This window comes from Apostichopus japonicus, chromosome 22 (genome assembly GCF_037975245.1).
Source record: "Apostichopus japonicus isolate 1M-3 chromosome 22, ASM3797524v1, whole genome shotgun sequence".
NCBI classification, from domain to species: domain Eukaryota; kingdom Metazoa; phylum Echinodermata; class Holothuroidea; order Aspidochirotida; family Stichopodidae; genus Apostichopus; species Apostichopus japonicus.
This window is the reverse complement of record NC_092582.1, coordinates 18,205,696-18,222,034: the sequence shown is the minus strand read 5'-3', so window position 1 is coordinate 18,222,034 and position 16,339 is coordinate 18,205,696. Positions and strand designations below refer to the sequence as shown.

Below are 16,339 nucleotides of genomic sequence, written 5' to 3'. Positions count from 1 at the left end.
GGAGCCAAATTTGTTGTCCAGACGACCGAAATAATAAGACCTGGTTGTCCAAGGGAACAACCAGAGATGAAGAATCCTTAAAATTTTGGTCTGGTTGTGAAACAAATACACACACAGAAGAGGTACATTTTGAGTTGGAGACTTGGTTGCAAACTGATGAACTATAGGATACTTGGTCTGTTAATGAATATATACAGTATTGTACAAACAATATGCAATTAGTCCACATTCATTGCACCGGGAACAACAGGAATTTAGAAAAAAACTAGAAAAGGTAGTGTACAAGTAAAAAACCACAAAAGTACAGACTTATCATATATATATATATATATATATATATATATATATATATATATATATATATAAAGGAAAATCGTAATGAGTTGGAAAATCAAGAACAGTGAAAAAACTTTCAGCCTCCACCGGGATTCGAACCACGGGCCTCCCGCTCTGTACGCGGACACCCTAACCACTAGGCTATGGATGCTGATTGTATGTCCAGAGGTTCGAAACCGGTAAGGAAGATCGTAATTCCACTGTAGGCGTTTGTCACCTATATCGAACAATACTAGTTCTGTTTTTGGTGACATATTTTGCCCTATTCTAGAGATCAAACATGATGCTATCCAACTCGAAAATCATTTGTGATTCCTAAAGCCGGATCTCGGAAGAGATACTTTGAACAGACTTCATTTGCCTTTGTCGTTTAACATAAAATATATATATATATATATATATATATATATATATATTTATGTACAGTGTTCTTCTTTCCCACTGCAATTATTGAAGCTATGATCGAACATGAAAATTTACATTCTTCAATTTATTGATGGTTCCCAATGGAATAACTGAAGCCAGACTTCCTATTCTGAGTTAGTCACGTACATTGCACCGTGACGCACTGCCCTTGGTTATTAACCAAGGCACTATGTGTATGTACATATTCATCGGATCTTTGTTTCCTCGATAAACCACCAGCGTTTCATTGACCTAACATGGATGATTTTCTAAGTTTCTAAGCATCAATTCTTTTGTCGAAACCAGTACAAAAGAAGAACAACGAATCTCTGGTGAATAATTCCCCCAGTTTGGCTTCGCAAAATGCTATTCAAATGTGGGCAAACTGCTATAAGAGTGCAAAATTTGTATAGCATCTTTTGCACACAGGAACCCTTGTATTTTATATGAGCTCAGAGTCCAGGACATTCAAAACTGCTGGTGCACAAACATTTCTGAACACTAAATTATTCTGTACTTTATATCATAAATTATGAGTAATGGGCTCTCTGTAAAATATAAGAAGCCAAGTTTAAAACCAGACAGCTAACAGATAATATTACTACCTGTACAAACAAATATATAATAATAATAAAAGCAGTGCAACGGTGACAATTTATGACAGAGGAGGAGGAGGAGGAGGATATTAAACCACCATCAGCCAGAAAAGACGATCACAATAAAAGTCGGAAAGTACATTCACTGCTGATGATGATAAAGACATTTCTAGACAAGGACAAATCTCTCTGCGTTTATTTATTATTACAACATGAAATATTAGTATAATGTTAATGCAACATTGCCTGTTGCTTGTGATGATTTTTTTTTTGGTATGTTGTTTATATGCCAACGAATTCATTACAATATGTAGGCTACATTCTTGACTCGGCCCATTAGCTTTAAGAATGATCTTTAAGATGCATGTTAAATTTGTAAAGTAATGTTCAAAGTAAACTTTAAAAATTAAAAAAAATCCAGTTTGCAAATTGCATGTGATTACTAGTAATATGAGAAATTATTTAGGGTTGCAAGTAATGAGAACCATAATATGGAGTCATTGATTACTTAGGGTAGTAATATTCATTTGGTGAACAAAATGTTAGAAAAATACCTTAGTTTGATCATATTTTGAGTAATAACTGGTAGGTTTGATCAAATTTGTTTTTAACAAATTGGAAAGCTTTCATTATCTGTATGATAAATTCCATGAATGGATTGCAGATGGTATACTGTACAGGAACACAATTCCATAACCTTTAAGAATACCTACTGTAGGGACAACTGCACTGCTTCTAGGTCGGTCTGCACTTAAATACAGCCCATTACTAAATTTATCAAACACTACACAAATCATAATTTTCAGAAAGTTTCCATGCCAACCAAATCCCTGCTTTTCTGACATTACCACACCTTTATACACCAAAAAGAAAGAGACAAAAGAGAAACATAATTATGATAACTTAGAATTGAATAAAATCCAAAGCAACAATTTTTTCTAAGTAATGAGTGATGTCTGATCAATTCTTCGTTACTTTATAAGGATTCTACTTACAGTCCATCTGTACAGTTCTAAGACAAATCTTTACTAATCCATATTTCCATTATTTATTATTTTCTTAGATGGAACCATCCTGTTAAATGTCCTAGTATAAACAAAACCACAGCTATCCAGCTTTTCTCACCCAGATGAGATGCTGCTGGTCCATGTTTAATATGCAATGGCTAATTAATGTTAAATTCAGCCCATAACGGCTGATTGACTTAGCAGTTTGGTGACCAACCCCTAATAAATGTGCAGTCAATCATAGAACTTTAAGGGGGTGATCTAATGGCACCCTGATCTGTTTTAGAATGCAAGCTAAACACGAGATGCGGGAAAGAAGATTATTGTCGATATTTATCTGGAAGAGAGAGGTTCATTTGCCTTTTCTCTGTAAATATTTTTGTAAATATTATATACACCTTATATCCTCAAGGCACTACATCTTGAAGTTGCTGCACCAGACAAAGTTGTGGTACTAGAGCAAGTTTGGAAAGGGACGGGAAGCCTTTAAAACAGGAGCAACTCGGTCACTTTTATTAACTATAGTTACTAGAGATGGAGTTTCCTTCCTCATGTCAATTTGAACTTACCTATTGAAGCCGACTACCTCTTGTTAACCTGGAACTCTAAACATCACTGTCATCACATATTTCAAGTATCCAGTGTTCTGAGTCTCATCCAGGAGAACTGTTAATATTATTTCTGTTATCTGGACCGACAAGTTAAACCTTACTGGACCTTGTGTCAGGTTGTTTGGATCCTGGACATTTGCATTTCCAATGTATACATTAAACGCAAAACCGACTTAAAATCGGCACCACCCAGAAGAGGTGGAGAGACCTAACAACCGATCAGATAAGCTTTATTTTAAATTATTTTGTAGCTCTGAAGATTCCAATGGCCATTTCATGTTTAAGTAATCTTATTGCAATTGACTATTGTTGTCACTCAATAACTTGAAGCTTACAGTTAATGGCTGTTTCACAATACAGTTAGAAGTTGTTTATTTTAATCTTAGTTCAAAGTAGCATTTACTACTGCCATGCTGGTTGCCAAAATAACCACCTGTGAAGTTGACCTCTAAAACCAATGTATTACAATTGTAGATAGTACAGGGATTCAGGAGCCTTATGTTAAAATCTCTGGCAGAAATACAATTTCCTGAAACTTTTATCTTGCTAGCTTTTGTTCTCAATTCATCGCTGGTAACTTGTCACCATACTTGTTTCGATACTATCGTATTCCTTTGGCCCACGAAATAAAATTGAGTAGAATAGCCGGTCATCCGTTTACAGTCCACCAGTGGCTACACGGTCAATTCCATGATATGGTCAACATCATACCAAAAAAATTTAAAATCATTGTACATAAAAATTGTATAAGTTTCCAATAAATAGAATACTTGTAGTTACTAAAAATATTTTTTTCACCCCCGAAAAATCATTTGTTTGATTATGGGGTCGGTAATAACAAATGGTTGCTGTAGTAACTAAATTATGAAAAATACAGTGAAATTTCGTTTTGTGCAGATTTGTACATAGTAATCATAGGTATCATCAGTTTTTTGGACTAATTATATTTACTATAGCATAGTGCTCACCTATTAGCTTCAATTTTTTTTCGACATCAAGGCATTAGACAACAGTGGTGAATTGAAAACACCCTCGATTTACTGTCACGCGAGTCACAAAATTTACTGTGTTTGTTTTTTTTCTCCTTGCCTGCACAATAGTTTTACTCCAAATAATGAATATCAAGTCTTCACATAGATACCAAAAGGATTACTGAATTTTCCTTTTCAGAAGATATTCAAATTTTGCGGAAAATCACCCTTTAGGAATGTCACACGAGTCACGTCACACGAGTCACGTCAATTAAAGATACTGTTTCTACCTATATAACTGTGTGAAAATTACAGGGATGTTATAGTTTGATGAATAAATCACTGATTAAAGATATCATATATGCATTCCCCTTTAATTAGGCAACTTGAATAATATTGGTACACATAATTATACTAATTATATTAATTTCCTGTGAAGTATCAAAATTTTAATTCATGAATATTTATTCGCAATATAATGCCTATTTTATCACCACATTTGGAAAGTTAGCATGTGTTATTGATTTTTTAGTAATATACAAAAACATAATCTATAATAGTATCTGGCAATGCCATGTGCTATGACTTGACAACCTTAAGGTTAACTGCACAATCATTCCCAAAATCAAAATGAGAATGGTAATTTGAATCACAATGAAAAAAAAAATTGAATACAGCTGTAACACTTTTGGTTTATTCAAATATGACAAATGAGAATGGTAATTTGAATCACATTTTGATAGATGTTTCTTCTATAACTTTCAAATGAGTGACTTCAACAGACTAAATACTGTATTGTTATAAATATTAATTGACAAGATATATTGCCTGAACAACTGTACTACCCGTACAGAATATTACCTACTGTCTGCAGTCATGAGGGTAACTCGGGGACATTAATATCATCTGAACATTCCCAAGGGAAGTTCCTTTTGGTCACTTTCTAGACCAATGAATGTTATATTTCACTATGCAAGATCTATAACTTCGATTCACTACTGCATTTGGTCTAGAACTATCCGAAAGTGAACTCGTCACGCGAGTCACGTTTTCTTGTCACGCGAGTCACAATATATCTTCAACGTTATTTTCATGCCTTACAACATTTTCTCAAAGTTGCATAGCAATTGCGGTAGAGGTGTTTTTCAACTTCGGTATGATTATCAAAAGTTATTGGAAACATTTTAATAAGACATAAGAAATCGAACATTTGTGTGTGCATTCTGATTTTCGCTAATAGTAACTGTCACGAGAGTCACGTTTAGTTTTTGGCCAATTTCACCCCCAATACTTAAGGTATAAATATTTTTTCTCTACTGTTGTAAGCATTAAGGTGTACCTTCACTGACTACATGAATGCTTTTCTCCCATGTAAATTCTTTATTTGTTTAATGATATCAAATAGAGAGGAATTTTAGTAAAAATGTCACGCGAGTCACCACGGAATTGACCACACACACCTGTACACACTTGCAGGGAACAGTTATCTTGTGTGTTTACCACAATATGTCACATACTATTACTGCCACCAATTAACTGATTACTAGTCTGACTAATCTGAGATCAACTCAGATCACAGAGTCTGAATCATGATTTAATAGATCTATGTAAGACTTCAATCGCTTACTGCAGAACTGGCGAAAAGAAGGTTTCCTATAATTCATTCCAAAATGATAAACCTTTCTGCTTTATTGATAGGCACACTGTAGAACCACTTGTTCTGCAAATCACATATGATTTCATTTGTACACACTAATGCATATATTAAAATACCTGTACGGGATAACAAATTAAACAGGACTTCTGAAATATTGAACAGGACTTCTGGAAAACTGATCTTTGATAACTCAACATCTGAAGTACCCCTGCACAACAAAACCAACCTGTTACTTGTACTTGGCAATGAGAGTGAGGAAGTCCTTCATTGAGAGAGTTCCCCCTCAGTCAGGAAACGACTACAGTGACTCTTTCAACGACTCAATTAGGATACAAACATCTATCATTTTTGTAGAACTTAGAATTGGAAATTCTTGAGCCTAGTATTCTTGATGACATTGATATCCTGGGCTAATGAGAAGGTCTAACTGCAAGCAGGCCAAGATAGGCTAAGGAAAACCTGGATGTTCTTGGATGAACTTGAAATGACATTATATGCCAAGTTCTGCTTAAATTTAAAGGGTGTGAAAACTCGCGCAAAAAGAAACGTCAACGTAATGCCGGTAATCTGACCTAGTTTCGAATGAGGTGTAACAGAAATGTTAGACACCACCATCGATCCCAGAAAATACGCACACAGCTTGCTACCTTCGGTAATTAGACACTGGTGTACAGTCAGTACATACAGCTAAAGATAACAAGGTATCACTTTTCATTACTGTCTGCATTTTGTAGCGACATGCAGAGAACTTCACTTGCAAGCAACGGAAAGTTAACTTTTTCAGAGTGCGGCATGCGGATTGGGGCGAGTCTTCAATGCCTTTAAATGTTGATAGCTTCATAAACAAGAGGATATTGTGTTTGAGATATTTCTTCCTCCTTTGTGGTATATGAAGTAAACATTTGTGTAAAGAAACAATAACCAAATGAACAAATATTAAAATAAAAAAAATTGGAAATATCTGTGAGAAGACAACTTTTCCTGGACTGTTAGACACCTTTATTGGTCATGGTTCAGGGCAATTTTTTTATGTATCATAATCAGCTGGGGAAGAATAATCTAGTACTGCTACAGTTAGAAAAAAACATATTGAAACTGGACTTGAGCATCACCATAAAGAGTCTGGAGGAATCTTATTCTTGCGACCATAAATTTTGCTACAAATATGCAGAGCTTAGAAATGGAGAACTGGCAGAATACTTACACCAGATCCAGAGATAGTGGATCCCCTGGATTGATCTGATCGGCTCTCAGGCCCTCCATTCTGCACATCTTCTATGGAGTTAGTCTGTTCTAAAGGTTTGTGGAACATCCTCATACCAAACACACCCACATCGTTGTTACCTGAAACCAAGACATCAAAGTAGTGTTCCAAACTCCAGCTGTACATTACAAACTAAAGTGACCCAAAATTTGTTAGGGTCATATCCCTTAAAATCAAATCAAATAATCCCTGCTCCACCGACTGCTTAACAAGCAATCTTACACACTCTGTTAAGTACATTTTAAAACGACTGCTTCTCAAAATGTGATGTGCATTTTACAGGGACAGCAATTCTCAGGAACTTGGGTTATATATCCTTCTCTGCAAATGTGCATATGTGTTACCCAACAGATGTGTCGTCAGACAATGTACCACCTGTGCAGTAACATAAAACACCTGCAGTTAGTAAACAAAACTAGCCTAGACCCGAGCCATTAGACCTACTGCTACTGTCACTCACTACAGTGCTAGTACCTAGTAACTAACTCTATGGTAAAGATGAGCTTTTGTCAGCAATTGAGTCAAATCATTCATTTTGCAAATGGGAAAGTCCTATTATATAATGGACAGAACAAGCTGTTTTCTTTTAAATTATTAATTCAAATGTTTACGGAGGAATGGTAGAATACCCCTAGCCTAACAACATTTAACAAATTAAGGTTTGGATGAAGCCAAGATTACCTTGGCCTCGGCTACTGTAAAATATTGGTCTACTGTAAGTGGGCAGACAAACACTGGAAACACTAACATCGTCTGTAATCAACATCGTTACTAATACTACTACTACCAGTACTACTAGTACTAGGCCTAACGAGTATGGTAGTATTGGTCTACACTGCCGAGTTAGGCTAATTCGAAAAACGTTTAAAAATAAAGGGCAGAAATACCTTAACCAAAAAAAGATCCCTGATTTTTCACTGGTATAATTCTCCTAAATCCTTTCTTATCAGATTGACTCCTGTAATTATTAGAAAGACATTTTCTTCTACATCTTTATTGCAGTGTTATCAATATAAGTATGTGCACAACAGTGTATTCACGGCATACTATTACTACGTATCGTCTGGCATTCAGTGCGTGCAACTGCACAGATCCATCGGAAGAAGGCTAGGCTACCTATAGTGTGTATTGTATGTAACCTTGCTCTGTATGTAAACACTAAGTACTACATTATTTACCAGGAGGTGATAAATAAGCTAGACGCTTACTACGAATTTGAGTGATTGATTTTGTAGAGCGCCATCTAATTTTAAGAGTTTACGCGGCCTGATTATATGACGTAATTTGAAATATATGGCTGATTCACTGATATTTTTACATTGAAATATAATATCATTGACGAGAATAAGACGAAAAGAAAAACAAAGAGCAGGGAGGGGATAGAGAAATTGGCGGGGAAACGGATAGGACGGGACGGGAATGGGTTGGAGATGCGAAAATGGATAATTTTCCATGAAGATGGGATCCGAGTTCTACCAAAAACACGAATAAAAGGAGAAAAAAAAATCATTCCAAACTCCGACATGCATTTCAGTCAGACGACCTAGTCAAATGTTGCAACTAACATTGATCAACATACAGGAGTGTGACCAAGGGCTCAGTCTAAAGTTCCCCAAACAGGAAGGAAAACATCCATATAAGTCTTTGTTAGTTATAATTATATTCCGGTACGAATTAATCACAACTCTAGGTGCACCTATGGTTTGTCTATCATTTTGTTACTCTATTACCCCCCGCATGCCAAATACGGATCCGCCGCCATGGTAACCACCGTTGCATAGACGGCTCCGTCGATATATACTGTGATAGTGGACGTGGAATCGTACATCAAATAACGGCGCTCGGTACGCCGCAAAGTAAGGGTCAATACCTAGCTGACTGTCAAATAGCACGTGTCCCTATCAATTCGCACAGGTGAGCATCAAATGAAACATGGGCCTATATCATCAACTATTGGTATTTCTTTGCAGATGCCTGTTGACGTGATCCTAATGGCAATATACGAGACTATTCTATGTGGAAACATTTAAGTTGGGAAACTATTATAGAGCTTGTTTTGCCAGTTTGTTGCAAGTTGTCATTTAACTGCAAACTGTTGAATTGATGACAAACTGATACGACCGTAGTGAATCATGTTGCTGCCAAAATATTGCTGCAAATTTTAAAATTGATAACATATTAGTCAAAAATTAAAAAATTATCATTTTGCAGCACAATATTATTTTTAATTTCCTTCCTTATTAGATTTAAGTAATTTGTCATTATGTCGAAAAAATGTGTTAATGTATAGTAACTGACCAATTAAACACTGTGTTGTAAATTGCTACTATATTTACAAAAATATCCCTAAGATTTTGATAGCAAGTTAACGTAGCTAAACTTCTAGACCAAATTTTGCCTAAGTTGGAGAAAGCACAGGAAAATCTTCACAAACTAAAAAATAGCATTGGTTTGAGTCTTATTTCCTTCACGACTCATACAAAACACCCGGTGCCATGAATGTCCATTCGTTGTCAGATACCAAGGGGACAGATAGGGAGAAGGTTCTCAGTAATAATTTCTACAGGGTTTTAGACTGACAGCAATGTAGAGTGTTAATTAATGAAAAACTCATGTAAAGAAGTATGCTAGAAGGCTTCCTATCTTTTAGAGAGGTGGTTACTGCATGTTGTCGTCTGGTAAAAATCAATCTGACGTCACATGACCAAGATTAAAAATTAACAGGGCTAACGTCATGCCCTGATGACTTTAATAGGTGAGGAAGTTGAAAGTCAGAGTGAGCACCAGGAACAAGAGGAGCAACTACCATTTCTGTCTCCATTGTGGAGAGGGGGCAGGGTAGGGGGGAGGGAGGGTGAAGGGGGCTGGTTGTTTTTCTTTAGTTGGGAATCACTTGAATCACTTTAATTTAACCTTTTATTAATGGAGACACACGTTTTCATAAAAAAGAGGCAATTGATAAAACAGTCATATAACGTAAAGTATATTAATTTCTATTAATTCTAAAATTCGTTACCGTGATGATATGGTTACATCAGCTTGGGTTTAGGTATATAATCACTTTCCACAAGATTTATAAGAACACGGTGATTGACTGCAGAGACAGAAAACAACAAGAAACTTAACATAAACATGGAAGCACAACTAACCCAGCAATCTACAAAGTTGAAGCATAGTCCAAAGTTTGGCTACGACAGTTTCATTAAAATTTGAACCGTATATGGAATAAAATGATTAAGATATGTTGTTGTTTAGATGATTTTGATTAATATGACAAATATAGCAACACTGTCAACCACCTACTGCAATGTAAATTACTTCACATGATTATGAATGAGTGATTTGTGTCGTTAACTATTTATAAACAAACGAAATACACAAGGTTAACTGAATTTTCACAACTTGCATAAGAACATTATACTCTAAATAGATATTTTCATATCTGTAGATAAAGAATGAGTTATTTTGTGAAAACAATCGGTTGTATGGTATTGTTGTGGATTGGCGCACTTTTATATTGATCAAAAAGTTTTTAGCAAGCTTAAATTCTCAAAACTAATTTTTATTTTTTGTTTATCTGGAAACAATTTAAGTGACCTGTGGATTTTCTAAAATAATGCAGCAAAATGAAATTTACCATGGAACTTTTCAATATGCATTTGGCTGATAGGGTATAATCTCCCAGAAATAGACCAAAGACAATGTCCATCGACAGCTATGACTCAAAGACACGGTTAAGTTGCAAAAGAGACTGTGTAGTACAAGACTGTCTTTGACACGAGAACATTAAGAAAAGCATGAGTTGGAAGTCTACTATATTTCTCTAACATGTCTTTCTTGTAAATGTATGTAATTCTCTATCAATATCGCCTAAACCACTCTATGTTGTATCTTAAACTTGAATAAACACAAAACTAACAAATGTTTCGCATTCCAGACCACCAGAAGCACCGTTTAGTGTTTAAGCTGCTTAGCATTTACATCTCTTTTTATTATTTCTTGATGAACTCTAGGACAGGCATATTTTTAACAAGAATAATATTTGGCTCAGCGATGGAGAAATATCATTTCATTATACAATCAGCTGCTATTTTATAACCAACTCAATTTAAAAAAAAACAAAAATAAAAAGAGTAAACTCATATCACAAAAAACAATTCCCACAAAACCAGAAAACTCTTGATTTTTAATTAAAAAAGATAAGTTTGATTTTTAGGATCCAACCACAGATTTGGTCTTGTGCTAGTATGTACCGTCTTCATTGACACAAAACGTTATATATTTGTCTTAGCGGTGGCAATCTGATTGCTTACAAGTTGATCACTAAGAAATCATTTCTGTGCTGGCAAAGAGAAGGGCTTGTCTGCACTGCCTATTAAATTGACGTTGCTCAATTCACCAAAGTGACCAAAACAGTTCAATTTTCAAAAAATAAAATCTTAAATTCTTGGAAGCACATGAGGATAATGATACTGCATAAATTATTCGTAAAAAATAAGGCTTACATTTCATCTACAAAACTAACTTTAACGTTTCCCCTACACAGTCTACCTAGTATACTTTGGGCAAATCATGTTTTCGTTTTCTAGTTAAAGGAAAGAGTCATTTTGGTATACAAAAGTTATCCTCAGCTTTGTACATCATAAAGTCAGATAAAGTATAAAATGTGAATTTCTTCTTGAAGAAAGTAAGAGTAAAATGTATCAAACACTTGAAAAGCTACTACTGATAAAGCTTTGTAAACCTTCAAAGCTAAGACAGAAAAATAAATTTAACATGATTTTGAAATGAAGAATAATACAAAAAAGGAAACGAAATACGAAATATGACCAACGAATATTGCATATTTGAAAGCAAACCTGAAAACTGATTTTACTTCCTCCAAATTGTAAATTGTCAAGCCCTCCATTCAACCACTACTAAATTTAACTCTCATAATCAAAATGACACACATAGCCAAAAGTATTTCTTACATAGTCCTAAAAAGGTAATACCAATCAGCATGTGTTAGTGTGTACAGATTGAAGCATTACAACATGTACAACTTGACTGAACATCTCAAAGTCATTCAAATCTGAACATTTTTGACAGTCTTTTCCAAAAATTTGTACATTTTTTTATACAGAATGTTCCAGCAGTAGGAAATGTTGATAGAAATGTATCATTTCTATTTTTTCTATTTCAAAAGATTGTGTATCACAAAATCAATCACTCAGAAAGGTACTCGCTGGCAGCAGTGAGTTGGTCTCTTCATATTTTCCCAACATGTTCTTCCACTTGTCCAAGGTTCCAAGAAGGAATTTGTTGCCTGTGATAGCGGAAGAAATATCATTATTGAACACACAGTGTACTATTTCAGTGGTCAAGCCAATTTGCCTTAACACAGGAAGTGTTTACAATCATATGGTGGCTGGTCAATTAATTAGGTGCGCTCACCAAGGATGTATCCTAATGGCAGTACTTGGTGTAGTTATGCAATCAAGTAACACATTACTAATGCTCGAGTGAATTTGAAGAGGACTATTTTTCTATAGGTAGGCTTGACCGACATGCATGGCTCCACAACTCTAATATGATAGTGTTGGCAGTGTTTAAGTACACGTAACAGTGACTGGACAATCAACTCACCGACTACAATGTGCCCTCTTCGAGCTCTTGTCATGGCCACGTTCATCTGGTTTTCGTCCATCGTAAATCCGAGATGGCGTATCTTCCAGCCCTTACCAGGTCTGTCTTCTATTTCAATTTTGGACATGGATCTGACAGTGGAGAATATCACATAATCCCATTCGCTCCCTAAGAGGAAGGGATTTAAAAATTATTACTGGAAATTATTTGAGACATGAATCAACAAAAGAGGATCTTAATAAAAATTAACATAATCAACAAAGAAAGGCATGAACTTCATTGCTCTTTCAAATTCCCTTTCCACAAATTCTAGTTGCTTTATCGTCGAAAAAAATAAAGAGAAAGAACAAAAACCAATCGATGAGTATAATCGTTACATAAATGACATATTCTTTACCTTGACTCTTAATTACAGTGGAGACATGTATACCAGTGAGTCCAGCACCCTTGAGTTGTTCTTCGATCTGCGAACACTGTAGTCTATACTGCGACAGAATTGCCAACTGTCGTGGACGTACCTTCAGACGATTTACAAGGAACTTTGCCATACGAACCTGACGAGCAAGTGAAAAATTTACGTCAAAGATGTTTCATTGACACGTTGCATACTTCTACCCTTCACAAGTGACGAACTTCATTACAAACCCTCTGACTGGCTAAACCCCCAACTACTTCATTAAGTTGGATCGCAGTTGGGGGGATTTGTGATGTTATCTGGGCAGATACTCTTCACATACTTTTCTTGAATACTTGAAATGTGATACATTTGGAAAATTTGCTATGGCTGTCAAGGTTCTCTGTATTCAGAATTTCATCAAAATGCACTTTTCTGTAGAAGTATTGTTTCCTATGTGAATAAAGCGAGTTCAAAATTATTGAGGAAAGAAACAAAAGATTTCTTCAGCTGAATTGAGACAATGACATCATAAACTCTGTGATGTCATATGTTATACTGTTCCAGTCTGCCAGGTGTGAGGGTGTATTTTGTTTATCTTTCAGATTATACTTGTTAAATTATACTGTTCCTTAACTTTCTCTTTTGGGGATGTTTCTTGCCCAGTATTTGTGTTCCTTGACCAAGGCTGGGACCATGTAACATCAGTCATGTTCTATACAAGCCATATGATATATATTTATATATGTATCACAGATAATGGTTCCTTTATATGTCAGCAAAGCAGAACGAACTGTGTATTACTCACCACTTGGTAAATCTCCAGTGGGTTACTGCGAGACATCTCATTTCCCTCTTCAGATCTCACCGTAAGCATCTCTTCGACTCCAACAACGTGACAAAACACACGCGGATAGTCAGGACCATTGGGCCAGATGCGACCAGTTTGTTCATCAAAACTGCGGTTTTTCACAGCTTGCGCTGTTTGTAGTTCCCCTTCGTAGAAGGCTTCTGAAGGGAAGCGACATATCTCTTCATGCTATAGACAAAACGTGAAGTCATGAATAAACATGCATGAAATGGATAATAAGTAGCATGGAACTTGCTGCCTTACAGATATACCTACAACAAACAAACTTCTTCTTCCATTGTTAACTTTAATACAATAGCTCTGGTTGTTTTTTAAAGATGGCCATTCACCTTTCATTTATTTTGGATAATCTTGTTGATAAGTCCCAGGATAAGTGACACAATCAAAATGTATGCTTAGCTATTAATTTTACTCTGACTTTAAGGTTTCGACAAAGTGCAAATTATTGTTACGAACAGTTGTCTGTCTCTGTTGATAAATGACTTTTCGGCCCAATTGTCATCATGATGGTTCTATTCAATATGATCTTGCATGATAAATTCACGAAATAATCTGCAAAACTCCAGTTTGTGCCATATATTCAACTTAGACCAATAAAACTATCCCTTAAATATGTTGGCATTCTGCCATTTCACAAAGTCATGAAATTGATCTTATCAATGTAGTACAACAGTATAACAAGAAAGAAATATCTTGCAATGCAGTAAGACCTACTTCCAAACATTTATCTTAAAAAGTCTCTCAAACTCTGTGACACCATGTATCCAATGAAAGAAATAAAGAACTTTGGGAAATCAAGAGAGAAATTCTCCATTGAAAGAGCAAAGACAAGTGACTCTCATTTTGATTAATGATGATAACATGTTTGTTTGTCAAGTATAGCTTGCTCACCATTCTGTATTGAATATTAAGAGTGATTGCCCTCTTCTGGTACTTCTCCATCAGCGAGGTCTCTGCTCCAAGTTCTCTAGCATGAGGCTCTAGAATGATTGGTCTACAACGGGAAGGAAAATTTGACAAACATGAATAATTCTGTGAGGAACCCGACAAGCAACCGATCTCACATCCCCTTTTTTGCATTGACGAAAATGGCTCAACGCTTGGTTCAACCACTCAGCTCTCGGGTTTATTGAGAGCTGAAACTGAAAAAGCATGCCATCAAAGCGAAAGGTACAAATTCTCAGAGAACTTCTGCATGCATTGTAACCTTTGGAAAATAATACTATTAAAAGAGATACATTTCAAAGCATCATAACCCACATTACATCAATCTAAATTCTTACCTTTAAGAAGAGCAATCGACTTTGTGTTTTGTTGAAGATATGGAGAGAAAACTTGTGTGGAAAGCCAAACCTTTTAAAACCAGATTAGTTCAATTCTCCACTTTTAATAAACAAAACAAAAAGTAGCCTTTTATATACTTGCTGCATACTAAGACACAACCAATGACAAAGTGTAAAAGAGTCACACCTTAAGTACTTGGAAAGATGGATTACCTCAACTGCATGTGGTCTCCGATCAGGACGACCTGGCTTGGGTTGTGGTTCACCAACGGGATGAGTGTGTCTGGCTCGGAGCACATACCAGCTTCATCTATGATAACCTGGACTATATTTACGGTATCACTCTTGGCTAATATCCTACGTCCAGAAGCATTACAGGTGCAGAGAATTACATGGTGCTTCAACAACTCCTCTGTCTGTAGAGGGGGGTAAGAACAAAAGAATATGATTCAATAATTTGTCAATCAGTTTACAAGAAGACTCATTGATATAAGCTATATACATCATTAAGGAGAAGCAGCTCACAGGATCATTGGAGGGGTGGATAGGGGGGGCGGATAGGTGACTTAAATGGCCAAGAGTATCTAGAGGGGTGCAGGGTGGCCTGCATGCAAATCACTGTGCATTAAAGCAACACCAACAATGAGGCAAGGAGCATGTGGGCTTTAGAACATTGATCAAAGTGGAGAGAAATTTCTAGTTCTAACTTGGATATATTTACCTATACAGACTTTTTGCTGTAGATAAGCACTTTGTTAACAGTTTTCCTCTCTCTCGTTACTACATTGAACCAAAAGGACCACATCACAAGAGTAACTGATATCACCAAAAGGACCTATTGCGGTGATGCAAAGCACCAAACGGACCAGTTGATTGGTCTGTTTGATGGTCATCAGCCCATTCTCTGGATCAAACGGACCAAAAACACAGCCGTGCAGCTGCCTCTCTCCCTCTGTCACTCAATTTAACTTCAGGAACATTAGGAAACTTAATTACCATTGCCTTGTCAATCAGGTCTTTGAGAGTTGCAATTTCTTTCTTCATTGCTTTAGTTATCCTAACTGGGTCATCTCTAAGATTCCTCTCAATGGTGAGTATTTTGTGGGCATATCGAGAGCTTTCGGCTCGAATCCTGTGATGCAGAGAGATATTTCTGTGTCGAGGATCCATCTTCGTTTCATCTTTCGAGCCAAACTTTCTCTCTATTCTGTTCACGCCAGGCATGGGAAAGTCTTGCTGCTCAATGGACTCGCTGTAAACACGAACGATGCTGAAGTCATCCTTCGTCACCATGAAATCTTTCAAGTACTCTGTGA

General features: G+C 36.0%; 2 protein-coding genes across 3 annotated transcripts in view; both read right to left on the bottom strand.

Moving 5' to 3' along the window:
* The window catches only part of LOC139963532 (ras-specific guanine nucleotide-releasing factor RalGPS1-like), a 63,308-nt gene extending 55,308 nt beyond the window's left edge, over nt 1-8,000 (bottom strand). Inside the window, exons 1-2 of the mRNA XM_071964373.1 lie at nt 7,735-8,000; nt 6,788-6,927 (exon numbers count right to left, since the gene is read on the bottom strand). Of these exons, the coding sequence (XP_071820474.1) occupies nt 6,788-6,901 (114 nt within the window). The 5' untranslated portion in view covers nt 6,902-6,927; nt 7,735-8,000. The remainder of the gene's footprint in view (nt 1-6,787; nt 6,928-7,734) is intronic.
* A 1,819-nt stretch (nt 8,001-9,819) lies between these two features.
* Nucleotides 9,820-16,339, bottom strand: part of LOC139963528 (3'-5' exoribonuclease HELZ2-like) — a 56,369-nt gene continuing 49,849 nt past the window's right edge. For both annotated transcript variants that reach the window (XM_071964369.1, XM_071964370.1), the window contains 7 exons: nt 16,020-16,333; nt 15,237-15,439; nt 14,632-14,734; nt 13,678-13,908; nt 12,873-13,029; nt 12,476-12,643; nt 9,820-12,155 (listed from right to left, as the gene is read on the bottom strand). In XM_071964369.1, coding sequence (XP_071820470.1) covers nt 12,052-12,155; nt 12,476-12,643; nt 12,873-13,029; nt 13,678-13,908; nt 14,632-14,734; nt 15,237-15,439; nt 16,020-16,333 — 1,280 coding nt within the window. In that variant the 3' untranslated portion in view covers nt 9,820-12,051. The remainder of the gene's footprint in view (nt 12,156-12,475; nt 12,644-12,872; nt 13,030-13,677; nt 13,909-14,631; nt 14,735-15,236; nt 15,440-16,019; nt 16,334-16,339) is intronic.